The 17149-nt window shown below is 44.7% G+C and overlaps 1 protein-coding gene across 32 annotated transcripts in view; it reads right to left on the reverse strand.

Annotated features, from left to right (window-relative positions):
- Positions 1 to 17149, reverse strand: part of LOC118371463 (MAP/microtubule affinity-regulating kinase 3-like) — a 128147-nt gene that overhangs the window by 64854 nt on the left and 46144 nt on the right. For all 32 annotated transcript variants that reach the window (XR_008071449.1, XR_008071447.1, XR_008071439.1 and 29 more), the window contains exon 4: positions 925 to 973. Coding sequence is in view for 14 of the 32 variants with exons in the window: in XM_052471323.1 (XP_052327283.1) it covers positions 925 to 973 (49 nt within the window). In the remaining 18 variants the exon portion in view is untranslated. The remainder of the gene's footprint in view (positions 1 to 924; positions 974 to 17149) is intronic.

Consider the following 17149-nt stretch of genomic DNA (forward strand, 5'->3'; position numbering starts at 1 on the left):
GCTACTTAGCTAACTGGCTAGCGAAATCCACTGAGATAGGGAAAATGTTGCTAGCAAACCTTTTTCTCTGATACAGGCTTGTACCAGTGGTAGATTATAATCAGCATTGTTTGTGCAACAGCTTGTTCATAAATCAGAGATTAAATGGCGAAAAATATTCTAAGATCTTTGTCTGAATGTACAGCTAGAACAGCTTGAATGCACCTTGGCATAGATTCTACAAGTGTTTGGAACTAAACTGACAGTATGCAACACCACTCTTCCATGAGAAATGGCACAATCTGGTGTTTTACTGATGCTGGAAACCACCGTCTCAGGCGTCGCTCCAGAATCTCCCATAAGAGTTCAATTGGGTTGAGCTCTAGTGACAGACAGCTGTGACATATGGTTTATATCGTTTTCATGCTCACCAAACAATTCAGTTACCGGAAATTGCATCCCCCCAGTTTTAACATTGGAATGTGATACAAAACGAGGCAACGGTGTGCTTTAGGAGGACCATGTGTGACGCCTCAGAGATGTCAGACAGGCTGTTCGGTGTGTTCATCCCACATGATAAAAAATAACAATACATTTTAAAAAAATTATGTCCCCCCCACTTCTAAAACCAAAGTTGCACCCCTGCCAGTACCCATCTATTTAAAGCCAATTAGGGTCCCAAGGGAAACACTGACCAACACTTTGGTTCTTACTCTGTCACAACAATCTCTTTCTTTACTTTTTCATTCGTTGTCATGCCAAACAAAACTGCATTCCAAGTGCCCACTGTATTCCAACCATAAAATTCCAACAACAACCGTTTACCCAAGTGTTTTGATCTATAAATCTCAAGTAAAATTCGCAATATATGGTACAAAAATCATATTGTGCAGCCCTAACTTTTCGCCAACAAGATGTAAGTCAGTATGTCAGTGACTCACTTACCAATGTTTGGATGGTTTAGAATCTTCATTATTCGGACTTCCCTGAAGAGCTGAAGACAGACAAAAAAGAAAGGACGTTTAGAAGAAGTAAACCATTCTCTCTCATCCAGACATTTCGAAGTTTTATATTATTATTATTATTTTTTATTAACCTTCATTTAACTAGGAAAGTCAGTTAAGAACAAATTCTTATTTACAATGACGGCCTACCAAAAGGCAAAAGGCCTCCTGCGGGGATGGGGGCTGGGATTAAAAATAAAACAAAATAAAAATATAGGACAACACATCACAACAAGAGAGACACCACAACACTACATAAAGAGAGACTTAAAGACAACAACATAGCATGGCAGCAACAACACATGAAAACACAGCATGGTAGCAACACAACATGGCAGCAGTACAACATGGTAGCAGCACAGAACATGGTACAAACATTGTTTGGCACAGACAACAGCACAAAGGACAAGAAGGTAGAGACAACAATACATCACGCGAAGCAGCTACATCTGTCAGTTGAAGAACAGACACAAAGCTGGTTACATTCTGTGGTTGTGAGAGGGACCGTATACAGGCCAATACTGGACAATAAAACTAAAAGTACGTACTTCAAAACAGGTTTCCACACATAGTCTCACAACCCAAACACATATTACTTTTCCTATTGTTATTGGTTACTTCAAGTCTCTCTAAGCCTTTGTACCGCCGCAAAAACAATCACACACACAAGTTACTTCGACATGAACGAGAGAGAGAGCCTCCCAACTCTCCCAGACTATGACTTTCTGGGAAGTTTGCGAAACACTTCCTCTGCCTTTCTTTCACTCTCCCTATTTTAATTTCCTCCCTCCCTCTTTCCCTCCTTCATGAAGGAGCAGGACAGTCGCTCACTCCTGTTTCTGGCCACTTTTATGCGATTGGCCCATGGGGGGTACCCTGGGTAGTCCTTCCCTGTTCCTTCCTCCCTCTTTCCCTCCTTCATGAAGGAGCAGGACAGTCGCTCTCTCCTGTCTCTGGCCACTTTTATGCGATTGGCCCATGGGGGGTGCCCTGAGTAGTCCTTCCCTGTTCCTTCCTCCCTCCATCCATCTACAGGGCCTTCAGAAAGTATTTACACTCCTTGACGTTTTCCAAATGTTGTGTTACAACCTGAACTTAAAATGTATTCAATTGAGATTTTGCGTGTCACTGACCTACACACAATACCTCATAATGACATCACACTACCCCATAATGACATCACAATACCCCATAATGTCAAAGTGGAGAAAAGTTTTTTGATTTTTTTGTCCAAATTAATAAAACACTGAAAAGCTGAAATGTCTTGAGTGAATAAGTAGTCAACCATTTTGTTATGGCAAGCCTAAATAAATTCAGGAGTAGAATATTTGCTTAACAAGCCACATAAGTTGCACGGACTCTTTGTGCAATAATAGTGTTTAACATTTTTTAATGACTACCTCATCTCTGTACCCCACACATAAGGTCCCTCAGTTGAGCAGTGAACTTCAAACACAGATTAAACCACAAAGACCAGGGAGGTTTTCCAATGCCTCACAGAGAAGGGCTGCTATTGATAGATAGCATGGTGTATCAATACACCCAGACACTACAAAGATACAGGCGTCCTTCTTAACACTAACACAGCCTGGCCTTTCAGCCTATAAGTACCCGCTAGAAAACGTTGCCGGGAATCCCCTTCAGCAGATGCATCAGATACATATCAACCCACAACGTGTGCAAACATAAGCACCAACTCTTGATAAATAGTGCAGAAACTATTGTAAAGGATCAATTGCATTAATAACTATTTGTGGAAATATATCAATTGTTTAGATAGAGTCAAGGATATGTTTTGTATAATTATACAAATTCCTAGAATAAACTATAGCGTATTTTAGTTTCCGTTACAATAAAAACATCAGTATACTGTATTTGATCAACTTTAATTGTAGATTTGATTAGTCATAGAGTTATATTAATGAATAAAGTCCAGTTACAGCTTCTTCTGACAAAGTAGAAAGGAAAAACATAATAATAATATTAATAATATGAGCAGCCAGGTCACAGGTGAAATTTGCCATATTCCTAAACAAACGTACCAGTGCATGAACAATTGTAAAGGATTAATCACATAAATGTTTGTGGAAAAATGTTAATGACAAGATACAACCAACAAATTACTGTTTTTATATCAGACACTGTATTGTGCCCTTATGCCTGTGTCTTTACGCATGAATCAATCTCAGCTTTGGGGCTTTGTGTGAGCAAGCCCCAAAAACAAAGATCTGTTGTACTGCACACAGTTTTCATGGGCCTTGTTTTGTGTGCACCTGCCGCAGGTGTGGCATAGTATCTCAGAAGCCGTTGCGTGGCATAGTCTCTCAGAAGCAGTTGTGTGGCATAGTCTCTCAGAAGCAGTTGTGTGGCATAGTCTCTCAGAAGCAGTTGTGTGGCATAGTCTCTCAGAAGCAGTTGTGTGGCATAGTCTCTCAGAAGCAGTTGTGACATAGTCTCTCAGAAGCAGTTGTGTACCATAATCTCAAAGTCAGAAAAGTTTTGTGGCATTTTTTTGTCTCTCAATAAAACCGAAAAGTGTGGCATGTCTCTGAGTGAATAAGTAGTCAACCATGGTCTCTCAAATAAATTCAGTGTGGCATATTCTCTCAGAAGCCGTTGTGTGGCATGATCTCTCAGAAGCAGTTGTGTGGCATAGTCTCTCAGAAGCCGTTGTGTGGCATAGTCTCTCAGGCCGTTGTGTGGCATAGTCTTCAAACCAGATTGCGTGGCAAAGTCTCAGAAGCCGTTGTGTGGCATAGTCTCTCAGAAAGGGCTGCTATTGATAGATAGCATGGTGTCTCAGAAGCAGTTGCACTACAAAGATACAGTCTCTCAGAAGCAGTTGTGTGGCCTATAGTCTCTCAGAAGCAGTTGTGTGGCATAGTCTCTCAGAAGCAGTTGTGTGGCATAGTCTCACAAGCAGTTGTGTGGCATAGTCTCTCAGAAATAGCAGTTGTGTGGCATAGTCTCTCAGAAGCAGTTGTGTGGCATAGTCAATTGTTTAGAAGCAGTTGTGTTGCATGGTCTCTACAAATTCCGTAAACTATGGCATGGTCTCTCAATAAAAACATCAGTATACTGGCATAGTCTCTAAGAAGCCGATTGTCATGGCATAGTATTAATGAATAAAGCCGTTGTGTGGCATAGTCTCTCAAAGTAGAAAGGAAAAACGTTGTGTGGCATAGTCTCTCAGAAGCCGTTGTGTGGCATAGTCTCTCAGAAGCCGTTTAATGGCATAGTCTCTCAGAAAATGTTGTGTGGCATAGTCTCTCAGAAGCCGTTATATCAGGCATAGTCTCTCAGAAGCCTGTGTCTTTACGCATAGTCTCTCAGAAGCCGTTGCGTGGCATAGTCTCTCAGAAGCAAAGTCTGTTGTACTGCATAGTCTCTCAGAAGCCTTGTTTTGCGTGGTCTCTCAGAAGCAGTTGTGTGGCATAGTCTCTCAGAAGCAGTTGTGTGGCATGGTCTCTCAGAAGCAGTTGTGTGGCATAGTCTCTCAGAAGCAGTTGTGTGGCATAGTCTCTCAGAAGCCGTTGTGTGGCATAGTCTCTCAGAAGCCGTTGTGTGGCATAGTCTCTCAGAAGCCGTTGTGTGGCATAGTCTCTCAGAAGCCGTTGTGTGGCATAGTCTCTCAGAAGCAGTTGTGTGGCATAGTCTCTCAGAAGCAGTTGTGTGGCATAGTCTCTCAGAAGCAGTTGTGTGGCATAGTCTCTCAGAAGCAGTTGTGTGGCATGGTCTCTCAGAAGCAGTTGTGTGGCATGGTCTCTCAGAAGCCGTTGTGTGGCATAGTCTCTCAGAAGCCGTTGTGTGGCATAGTCTCTCAGAAGCAGTTGTGTGGCATAGTCTCTCAGAAGCAGTTGTGTGGCATAGTCTCTCAGAAGCCGTTGCGTGGCATAGTCTCTCAGAAGCCGTTGCGTGGCATAGTCTCTCAGAAGCAGTTGCGTGGCATAGTCTCTCAGAAGCAGTTGTGTGGCATAGTCTCTCAGAAGCAGTTGTGTGGCATAGTCTCTCAGAAGCAGTTGTGTGGCATGGTCTCTCAGAAGCCGTTGTGTGGCATGGTCTATCAGAAGCCGTTGTGTGGCATGGTCTCTCAGAAGCCGTTGTGTGGCATAGTCTCTCAGAAGCCGTTGTGTGGCATATTCTCTCAGAAGCCGTTGTGTGGCATGATCTCTCAGAAGCAGTTGTGTGGCATAGTCTCTCAGAAGCCGTTGTGTGGCATAGTCTCTCAGAAGCCGTTGTGTGGCATGGTCTCTTAGAAGCCGTTGTGTGGCATAGTCTCTCAGAAGCCGTTGTGTGGCATAGTCTCTCAGAAGCAGTTGTGTGGCATGGTCTGTCAGAAGCCGTTGTGTGGCATGGTCTCTTAGAAGCCGATGCGTGGCATGGTCTCTTAGAAGCTGATACGTGGCATAGTCTCTTAGAAGCCGTTGTGTGGCATAGTCTCTCGGAAGCCGTTGTGTGGCGTAGTCTCTCGGAAGCCGTTGTGTGGCATAGTCTCTCAGAAGCCGTTGTGTGGCATAGTCTCTCAGAAGCAGTTGTGTGGCATAGTCTCTCAGAAGCAGTTGTGTGGCATAGTCTCTCAGAAGCCGTTGTGTGGCATAGTCTCTCAGAAGCCGTTGTATGGCATAGTCTCTTAGAAGCCGTTGTGTGGCATAGTCTCTCAGAAGCCGTTGTGTGGCATAGTCTCTCAGAAGCAGTTGTGTGGCATAGTCTCTCAGAAGCCGTTGTGTGGCATAGTCTCTCAGAAGCCGTTGTGTGGCATAGTCTCTCAGAAGCCGTTGTGTGGCATAGTCTCTCAGAAGCAGTTGTGTGGCATAGTCTCTCAGAAGCCGTTGTGTGGCATATTCTCTTAGAAGCCGTTGTGTGGCATATTCTCTTAGAAGCCGTTGTGTGGCATGGTCTCTTAGAAGCCGATGTGTGGCATAGTCTCTTAGAAGCCGTTGTGTGGCATAGTCTCTTAGAAGCTGATGCGTGGCATGGTCTCTCTGTAAAGGTCCACCCCATACCTATCAGACCAAAATGACTCCACATTCATGCTCTTTCCGCCGTAACCCCGCAGACATACAGTGGGGAGAACAAGTATTTGATACACTGACGATTTTGCAGGTTTTCCTACTTACAAAGCATGTAGAGGTCTGTAATTTTTATCATAGGTACACTTCAACTGTGAGAGAGGGAATCTAAAAAAAAATCTGAAAATCACATTGTATGATTTTAAGTAATTAATTTGCATTTCATGGCATGACATAAGTATTTGATCACCTACCAACCAGTAAGAATTTCGGCTCTCACAGACCTGTTAGTTTTTCTTTAAGAAGCCCTCCTGTTCTCCACTCATTACCTGTATTAACTGCACCTGTTTGAACTCGTTACCTGTATAAAAGACACCTATCCACACACTCAATCAAACAGACTCCAACCTCTCCACAATGGCCAAGACCAGAGAGCTGTGTAAGGACATCAGGGACAAAATTGTAGACCTGCACAAGGCTGGGATGGGCTACAGGACAATAGGCAAGCAGCTTGGTGAGAAGGCAACAACTGTTGGAGCAATTATTAGAAAATGGAAGAAGTTCAAGATGACGGTCAATCACCCTCGGTCTGGGGCTCCAGGCAAGATCTCACCTCCATGCAAGATCTCACCTCGTGGGGCATCAATGAGCATGAGGAAGGTGAGGGATCAGCCCAGAACTACACAGAAGGACCTGGTCAATGACCTGAAGTGAGCTGGGACCACAGTCTCAAAGAAAACCATTAGTAACACACTACGCCGTCATGGATTAAAATCCTGCAGCGCACACAAGGTCCCCCTGCTCAAGCCAGCACATGTCCAGGCCCGTCTGAAGTTTGCCAATGACCATCTGGATGATCCAGAGGAGGAATGGAAGAAGGTCATGTGGTCTGATGAGACAAAAATAGAGCTTTTTGGTCTAAACTCCACTCGCCGTGTTTGGAGGAAGAAGAAGGATGAGTACAACCCCAAGAACACCAACCCAACCGTGAAGCATGAAGGTGGAAACATCATTCGTTGGGGATGCTTTTCTGCAAATGGGATAGGACGACTGCACTGTATTGAGGGGAGGATGGATGGGGCCATGTATCGCGAGATCTTGGCCAACAACCTCCTTCCTTCAGTAAGAGCATTGAAGACGGGTCGTGGCTGGGTCTTCCAGCATGACAACGACCCGAAACACACAGCCAGGGCAACTAAGGAGTGGCTCCGTAAGAAGCATCTCAAGGTCCTGGAGTGGCCTAGCCAGTCTCCAGACCTGAACATAATGGAAAATCTTTGGAGGGAGCTGAAAGTCCGTATTACCCAGCGACAGCCCCAAAACCTGAAGGATCTGGAAAAGGTCTGTATGGAGGAGGGGGCCAAAATCCCTGCCGCAGTGTGTGCAAACCTGGTCAAGAACTACAGGAAACGTATGATCTCTTTAATTGCAAAGGTTTCTGTACCAAATATTAAGTTCTGCTTTTCTGATGTATCAAATACTTATGTCATGCAATAAAATGCAAATTGATTACTTAAAAATCATGCAATGTGATTTTCTGGATTTTTGTTTTAGATTCCGTCTCTCACAGTTGAAGTGTACCTCTACATACAGACCTCTACATGCTTTGTAAGTAGGAAAACCTGCAAAATCAGCAGTGTATCAAATATTTGTTCTCCCCACTGTACAAGAGTGCAATAAATGCTTTGAGTTCATCCATAGACATGTCTCAAGTACTGTTTCCTTTTCTGTGGGCATGAGCAACAGTATAGTCTCTGTGCTGCAACTTCTGCATGTCACAAACTCATCACTCTTTTCTACCCAGACTCCTGTCTCACCATGGCATCCCTCCCAGACTCCTGTCTCACCGGGCCATCCCTCCCAGACTCCTGTCTCACCGGGCCAAACCCTCCCAGACTCCTGTCTCACCGGGCCAAACCCTCCCAGACTCCTGTCTCACCATGGCATCCCTCCCAGACTCCTGTCTCACCATGGCATCCCTCCCAGACTCCTGTCTCACCATGGCATCCTCCCAGACTCCTGTCTCACCATGGCATCCCTCCCAGACTCCTGTCTCACCATGGCATTCTTCCCAGACTCCTGTCTCACCGGGCCAATCCCTCCCAGACTCCTGTCTCACCGGGCCAATCCCTCCCAGACTCCTGTCTCACCGGGCCATCCCTCCCAGACTCCTGTCTCACCGGGCCAATCCCTCCCAGACTCCTGTCTCACCGGGCCATCCCTCCCAGACTCCTGTCTCACCGGGCCAATCCCTCCCAGACTCCTGTCTCACCGGGCCATCCCTCCCAGACTCCTGTCTCACCGGGCCATCCCTCCCAGACTCCTGTCTCACCGGGCCATCCCTCCCAGACTCCTGTCTCACCGGGCCATCCCTCCCAGACTCCTGTCTCACCGGGCCATCCCTCCCAGACTCCTGTCTCACCGGCCATCCCTCCCAGACTCCTGTCTCACCGGGCCATCCCTCCCAGACTCCTGTCTCACCGGGCCATCCCTCCCAGACTCCTGTCTCACCGGGCCATCCCTCCCAGACTCCTGTCTCACCGGGCCATCCCTCCCAGACTCCTGTCTCACCGGGCCATCCCTCCCAGACTCTTGTCTCACCGTGGCAGTTGAGAGCACTGTCTCAATTGGCTCGGTTCTGGTTTTTCTGTGGCGAGGCTCGGGAATTGGAGGCAGAGGCTCGAAGTCAACATCAAAATCCAATTAAGACTCATCAGCAACGTCGATTTCAAGGTCAATATCCGATCCTCCATCATCTAAATTCTGCAGCATTTGCAATGCTGTAAGTGCATCCATTTGTTTGGTTGGGCTTGACATTGTGAACTACACATGTATGTTGTAATCGGTCTGATTTGATTCTCCCGGGGGAAATTATATACCATTTCTAGCCTTTCGTAATAAAATAAGTCGACCGCCACAATTCATCATTACACTATTGTTCTAAATTCAATCATCCTCTTCACCTTTCTCATTATCCTCATCATTCAGTTCATTGAAGTCACAAGCACCATTATCCGTTTCTATCTGATTTCTATCATTCATCCATTCATCCATTGACAACAGAATAGCATATTTTAATTTAGATTGTATTATGTTAGTCGTTTTTGCCTAGTAACCAGATCAATGCTGCCACGCGACTGGTCATGTGCTGAATACAAAAAAAAAGTGACATTTGGAAATAGAGCTGCACCTCTTGAATTGATTTGGCAAAGGGAAATGTCATAGAAACGGCAGAATATGCTCTTTCTGATACTATATAGAAACGGCAGAATATGCTCTTTCTGATACTATATAGAAACGGCAGAATATGCTCTTTCTGATACTATTTAGAAATCAAAATGTTTCACCTGCATGTGACTCTGAAGGAGGATTTGATAGTGATGCGCCTTTCCATGCATCTGCGAATTACAACAGACTATCGATTGTTCTAGATTAGGACCTAATGAGGGGGTGTAGTTAGAATGCTGTATGGACTGATGTCAACCTTCCAGGCCCTGCCCTAAAGCACTACAGGTCATCTCTCCTCTCACTTATTCCATCATTTTTTTAGACTGCAAGGTCTCCATACAACATCCTCTTCATGTACAATATGACAACTGATAGGTCGAATATCGTCATTCATCTGATTATTGTCAATATAATATATATATATATAAGGTGTAGTTTTGATGGGCCGGCTGTGCAGGCTGACTGGGTGTAGGTGTAGTTTAGATGTAGTTTTGATGGGCCGGCTGTGCAGGCTGACTGGGTTTAGGTGTAGTTTAGGTGTAGTTTTGATGGACCGGCTGTGCAGGCTGACTGGGTTTAAGTGTAGTTTAGGTGTAGTTTTGATGGCCGGCTGTGCAGGCTGACTGGGTGTAGGTGTAGTTTAGATGTACTTTTGATGGGCCGGCTGTGCAGGCTGACTGGGTTTAGGTGTAGTTTAGGTGTAGTTTTGATGGACCGGCTGTGCAGGCTGACTGGGTTTAAGTGTAGTTTAGGTGTAGTTTTGATGGCCGGCTGTGCAGGCTGACTGGGTTTAGGTGTAGTTTAGGTGTAGTTTTGATGGCCGGCTGTGCAGGCTGACTGGGTTTAGGTGTAGTTTAGATGGCCGGCTGTGCAGGCTGACTGGGTTTAGGTGTAGTTTAGGTGTAGTTTTGATGGCCGGCTGTGCAGGCTGACTGGGTTTAGGTGTAGTTTAGGTGTAGTTTAGATGGCCGGCTGTGCAGGCTGACTGGGTTTAGGTGTAGTTTAGGTGTAGTTTTGATGGCCGGCTGTGCAGGCTGACTGGGTTTAGGTGTAGTTTAGATGGCCGGCTGTGCAGGCTGACTGAGTTTAGGTGTAGTTTAGGTGTAGTTTAGATGGCCGGCTGTGCAGGCTGACTGGGTTTAGGTGTAGTTTAGGTGTAGTTTAGATGGCCGGCTGTGCAGGCTGACTGGGTTTAGGTGTAGTTTAGGTGTAGTTTTGATGGCCGGCTGTGCAGGCTGACTGGGTTTAGGTGTAGTTTAGGTGTAGTTTTGATGGCCGGCTGTGCAGGCTGACTGCCATCGTTTGTTTCCCGCTCATCAACTTGGAGTCAAGGATATCTTTTACATTGTTCTGAAGGTCTACTGCAACATGTAGCATGTTTGGGTTTCCTTTACAATACATGTGATTAGTAATAGAGTTATAGCAAATAAAACAGTCCAGATTATTTATACAAAGTAAAACAAAGAGAATAGTATCAACCCACAAGTCGTACGGTAAAATGATTTACTGCAGATAAATAGGCATAATGCAAACTCATCAGTACAGGGAAGGAGGGGAAGGAGCAGAACACAGCTTATTTTTGGCAGAATGTTTTAATTGACTAAATCAAATGTCAATGGCCATTGGCCTATGGGGGTTCTAGTGTTTACTCAGTTAACGGAGAGGAAGGAAACCGCTCAGGGATTTCACCATGAGGCCAATGGTGACTTTAAAACAAGAGTTTAATGGCTGTGATAGGAAAAAAAACATGGATGGATCAACAACATTGTAGTTACTCCACAATTGAAGGATGCCTGTACAGAATAAAAATATTCCAAAACATGCATCCTGTTTGCAACAAGGCACTTAAGTAAAACTGCAAAGAAATGTGGCAAAGAAATGAACTTTATGTTCTGAATACAAAGCATTATGTTTGGGGACAAATCCAACAACACATCACTGAGTCCCACTCTTCATATTTTCAAGCATGGTGGTGGCTGCCTCATGTTATGGGTATGCTTGTCTTCGGCAAGGACTAGGGAGTATATGATAAAATGTAAACTGAATAGAGCCAAGCACAGGCAAAATCGTAGAGGAAGACTTAGGTTCAGTCTGCGTTCCAATAAACACTGGGAGACAAATTCACCTTTCAGCAGGCCAAATATACACTGCAGTTGCATACCAAGACGACATTGAATGTTCTTGAGTGGCCAAGTTACAATATTGAAATCTACTTGAAAATCTATGGCAAGACTTGAAAATGGCTGTCAAGTATTGATCAACAACCAACTTGGCCGACCTTGAATAATTAAAACAATTATAAATGTGAAAATATTGTACAGTCCAGGTTTGCAAAGCTCTTAGAGACTTACCCAAAAAGACCCACAGCTGTAATCGCTGCCAAAGGTGATTCTAACATGTATTGATTGACTCAGGGGGTTGAATATTTATCTAATCAAGACAGTGTTTTATTTTTCATTCATTTTTTTAAAAACATTTTTTTTAAACAGATGTTAAAATGTTTCTTCCACTTTGAAATCCATTTTAATCCCATAATTGTAACACAACAAAATGTGGAAAAAGACAATTGCAGTGAATACTTTCTGAAGGCACTGTATCTGCCCCTCTCTCCCTCTATCCAACCACCTCTCCCTCGCCCTCTCCTTCAGTCTGTCCATTTCTATGTCTGTAGACCCCAGCTTTAAACGATCCATTAGCCTAATGAACCTGGGAAAGGACTGAAGAACAAGTACAGAGAGAAACCACTCAGTCCATTTGTGCATTTCACATGGGAGTAAATTCCATGTTATTTGAACTCAATTGAATCCTAACTTAAAATTGCTTTACTGTACATTACCTTGTAAGGCCTAACATGACTTGAGAGGACCCACAGTAAGTATGGGCTTTGAACAGTCAACACACAACCCTGGTGTTGTTAGCTGCTTTCAAAATTCACACTTAACTGACTCACCTGATCAATGACTCTTTCCTCCATTTCTCTGACCTCTGCAGTCTTTGTCTACCTCTACATGTGACACTCTCTATATCCAACCACCTCTCCCTCTATCCAACCACCTCTCCCTCTATCCAACCACCTCTCCCTCTATCCAACCACCTCTCCCTCTATATCCAACCACCTCTCTCTCTATATCCAACCACCTCTCCCTCTATCCAACCACCTCTCCCTCTATATCCAACCACCTCTCCCTCTATATCCAACCACCTCTCCCTCTATCCAACCACCTCTCCCTCTATCCAACCACCTCTCCCTCTATATCCAACCACCTCTCCCTCTATATCCAACCACCTCTCCCTCTATATCCAACCACCTCTCCCTCTATATCCAACCACCTCTCCCTCTATATCCAACCACCTCTCCCTCTATATCCAACCACCTCTCCCTCTATATCCAACCACCTCTCCCTCTATATCCAACCACCTCTCCCTCTATATCCAACCACCTCTCCCTCTATATCCAACCACCTCTCCCTCTATATCCAACCACCTCTCCCTCTATATCCAACCACCTCTCCCTCTATATCCAACCACCTCTCCCTCTATATCCAACCACCTCTCCCTCTATCCAACCACCTCTCCCTCTATCCAACCACCTCTCCCTCTATATCCAACCACCTCTCCCTCTATATCCAACCACCTCTCCCTCTATATCCAACCACCTCTCCCTCTATATCCAACCACCTCTCCCTCTATCCAACCACCTCTCCCTCTATATCCAACCACCTCTCTCTATATATCCAACCACCTCTCTCTCTATATATCCAACCACCTCTCTCTATATATATCCAACCACCTCTCTCTATATATATCCAACCACCTCTCTCTCTATATATCCAACCACCTCTCTCTATATATATCCAACCACCTCTCTCTATATATCCAACCACCTGTCTCTATATATCCAACCACCTGTCTCTATATATCCAACCACCTCTCTCTATATATCCAACCACCTCTCTCTATATATCCAACCACCTCTCTCTATATATCCAACCACCTCTCTCTATATATCCAACCACCTCTCTCTATATATCCAACCACCTCTCTCTATACATCCAACCACCTCTCTCTATACATCCAACCACCTCTCTCTATACATCCCCTCTATCCACCTCTCCCTCTATCCAACCACCTCTCCCTCTATCCAACCACCTCTCCCTCTATCCAACCACCTCTCCCTCTATCCAACCACCTCTCCCTCTATCCAACCACCTCTCCCTCTATCCAACCACCTCTCCCTCTCTCTATATCCAACCACCTCTCTCTATATCCAATCACCACTCTCTCTATATCCAACCACCTCTCTCTCTATATCCAACCACCTCTCTCTATATATCCAACCACCTCTCTCTATATATCCAACCACCTGTCTCTATATATCCAACCACCACTCTCTATATATCCAACCACCACTCTCTATATATCCAACCACCACTCTCTATATATCCAACCACCACTCTCTATATATCCAACCACCTCTCTATATATCCAACCACCTCTCTATATATCCAACCACCTCTCTCTATATATCCAACCACCTCTCTCTATATATCCAACCACCTCTCTCTATATATCCAACCACCTCTCTCTATATATCCAACCACCTCTCTCTATATATCCAACCACCTCGCTCTATATATCCAACCACCTCGCTCTATATATCCAACCACCTCTCTCTATATATCCAACCACCTCTCTCTATATATCCAACCACCTCTCTCTATATATCCAACCACCTCTCTATATCCAACCACCTCGCTCTATATCCAACCACCTCTCCTCTATATCCAACCACCTCTCTCTATATCCAACCACCTCTCTCTATATCCAACCACCTCTCTATATCCAACCACCTCTCTCTATATCCAACCACCTCTCCCTCTATCCAACCACCTCTCCCTCTATCCAACCACCTCTCCCTCTATCCAACCACCTCTCCCTCTATCCAACTCCCTCTCTCTATATCCAACCACCTCTCCCAACCACCTCTATCCAACCACCTCCCTCTATATATCCAACCACCTCTCTCTCTATATATCCAACCACCTCTCTCTATATATATATCCAACCACCTCTCCCTCTATATATATCCAACCACCTCTCTCTATATACCTATCCAACCACCTCTCTCTATATATATCAACCACCTCTCTCTCTATCCAACCACCTCTCCCTCTATATATATCCAACCACCTCTCCCTCTATATATATCCAACCACCTCTCTCTATATATATCCAACCACCTCTCTCTATATATATCCAACCACCTCTCTCTCTATCCAACCACCTGTCTCTATATATCCAACCACCTGTCTCTATATATCCAACCACCTCTCTCTATATATATCCAACCACCTCTCTCTATATATCCAACCACCTCTCTCTATATATCCAACCACCTCTCTCTATATATCCAACCACCTCTCTCTATATATCCAACCACCTCTCTCTATATATCCAACCACCTCTCTCTATATATCCAACCACCTCTCTCTATACATCCAACCACCTCTCTCTATACATCCAACCACCTCTCTCTATACATCCAACCACCTCTCCCTCTATCCAACCACCTCTCCCTCTATCCAACCACCTCTCCCTCTATCCAACCACCTCTCCCTCTATCCAACCACCTCTCCCTCTCTCTATATCCAATCACCTCTCTCTATATCCAATCACCACTCTCTCTATATCCAATCACCACTCTCTCTATATCCAACCACCACTCTCTCTATATCCAACCACCACTCTCTCTATATCCAACCACCACTCTCTATATATCCAACCACCACTCTCTATATATCCAACCACCACTCTCTATATATCCAACCACCACTCTCTATATATCCAACCACCACTCTCTATATATCCAACCACCACTCTCTATATATCCAACCACCACTCTCTATATATCCAACCACCACTCTCTATATATCCAACCACCACTCTCTATATATCCAACCACCACTCTCTATATATCCAACCACCTCGCTCTATATATCCAACCACCTCGCTCTATATATCCAACCACCTCGCTCTATATATCCAACCACCTCGCTCTATATATCCAACCACCTCGCTCTATATATCCAACCACCTCGCTCTATATATCCAACCACCTCGCTCTATATATCCAACCACCTCGCTCTATATATCCAACCACCTCGCTCTATATATCCAACCACCTCGCTCTATATATCCAACCACCTCGCTCTATATATCCAACCATCTCTTTCGCCTCAACCTTCTGTTGCATCCTTTTCTACGCTCTCCACTCCCTCCCTTGCACCATCAATAGGGGCAGAGCATAAAGTAATCAAAGCAATCAGTATGTGAGTGTAGGCCTACTGTAGGTCTATGTTCTGGTGTGTTAAAAAAGTATGTTATATGTATCGTGTGTGTGTGTGTGGGCCATTATCTCCTGTGGTACGTACACACAAACGCAGCATCACCGACCCACGCGCGCAGCATCACCGACCCACGCGCGCAGCATCACCGACCCACGCGCGCAGCATCACCGACCCACGCGCGCAGCATCACCGACCCACGCGCGCAGCATCACCGACCCACACACACACAACCACTAAAAAGTGTGTGCGCACACCATTGTGCAAACAAACACACAGCTTCACTGACACACAAGTACAAAGAATGGGTTCACATTTCATGGTGCCCATTGTCTTTTATAGCTTCGACTTACCAGTGATCATTATTGTTCCATACGGCCACATCTAAGGTGAAAATATATGCACGTGGCCAGGGAGCATTGAAACACACCCTAGTGAGTAAGAGATGGTGGTGTATAAGAACTGTATTCCACCAGAACGTACTTCCTGGTACAGTAGGAACTCAGAACTTCAGCAACATATGTGATAAAGACATGGTTTTAAAACACAAATGAGAATACATTTGTCCCTGCCTGTACACGGGAGGGTCATTCTAAACATAGAGTACTGTACACTGTGCTCAGACCAGGTACAGTGGGCCAGGGAATGATGGGGCGTAAAAAGGTTTAATTTAGCTGCCAGCTCCCCCAGCCAAAGGCTTTGAACATGAAGGGGTAACAGTATCTCCTTATCAACGGTGTCTTATCCAACCCCCCTCAAAGACTTGAGGGACACTGGGCTCTAAATCGGTTGGTGTGAGTGAGTGAGTGAGTGAGTGAGTGAGTGAGTGAGTGAGTGAGTGAGTGAGTGAGTGAGAGAGAGAGAGAATAAAAGAGGCAGAGAAAGAGGGGGAAAAGAGAAGAAAACAACCTGTCCATAGAGTGTGACAAGTGTAAAGACTGTGTTGTGGAGATGCTCTGAAGACCTACTGGACTGAGAGAAGAACTGACTGACTGAATGAGTGACAGCCTTTTTTGACAACTTAATATCTTGTTTTGGATGAGATGGTTGATCACCTACCTATAAGACTGGGATAGTGCACAATGCTGGCAGACTGACAGTGTGACAGACTGACTGTGTCACTGATTGACTGACTGACTGGGTGACAGACTGCCTGCCACATATACAAGAGAGGGATCTCAAAAGCAGTGGCTCCCTCTCTATTTCATGTCCTTTATCTTAAAGAAACAAAGAGTAAGCTAGCTAAAGTAATTGCTAGGCATCAACCATATTGCTTTCACTCATCGTGTCAAGGGCAGTGGCGGCAATTGAATAACCATGTAACTGAAGGTATTAGATGAAGACCGCCATTGAAAATAAAATAACTCAAAACCATTTAAAGAAGGCCAACATTCAAATGTTGTATATACAGTGGGGAGAACAAGTATTTGATATACTGCCGATTTTGCAGGTTTTCCCTACTTACAAAGCATGTAGAGGTCTGTAATTTTTATCATAGGTACACTTCAATTGTGAGAGACGGAATCTGAAACAAAAATCCAGAAAATCACATTGTTTGATTGTTAAGTAATTAATTTGCATTTTA

This window comes from Oncorhynchus keta, chromosome 19 (assembly GCF_023373465.1).
Source record: "Oncorhynchus keta strain PuntledgeMale-10-30-2019 chromosome 19, Oket_V2, whole genome shotgun sequence".
Classification (NCBI taxonomy): domain Eukaryota; kingdom Metazoa; phylum Chordata; class Actinopteri; order Salmoniformes; family Salmonidae; genus Oncorhynchus; species Oncorhynchus keta.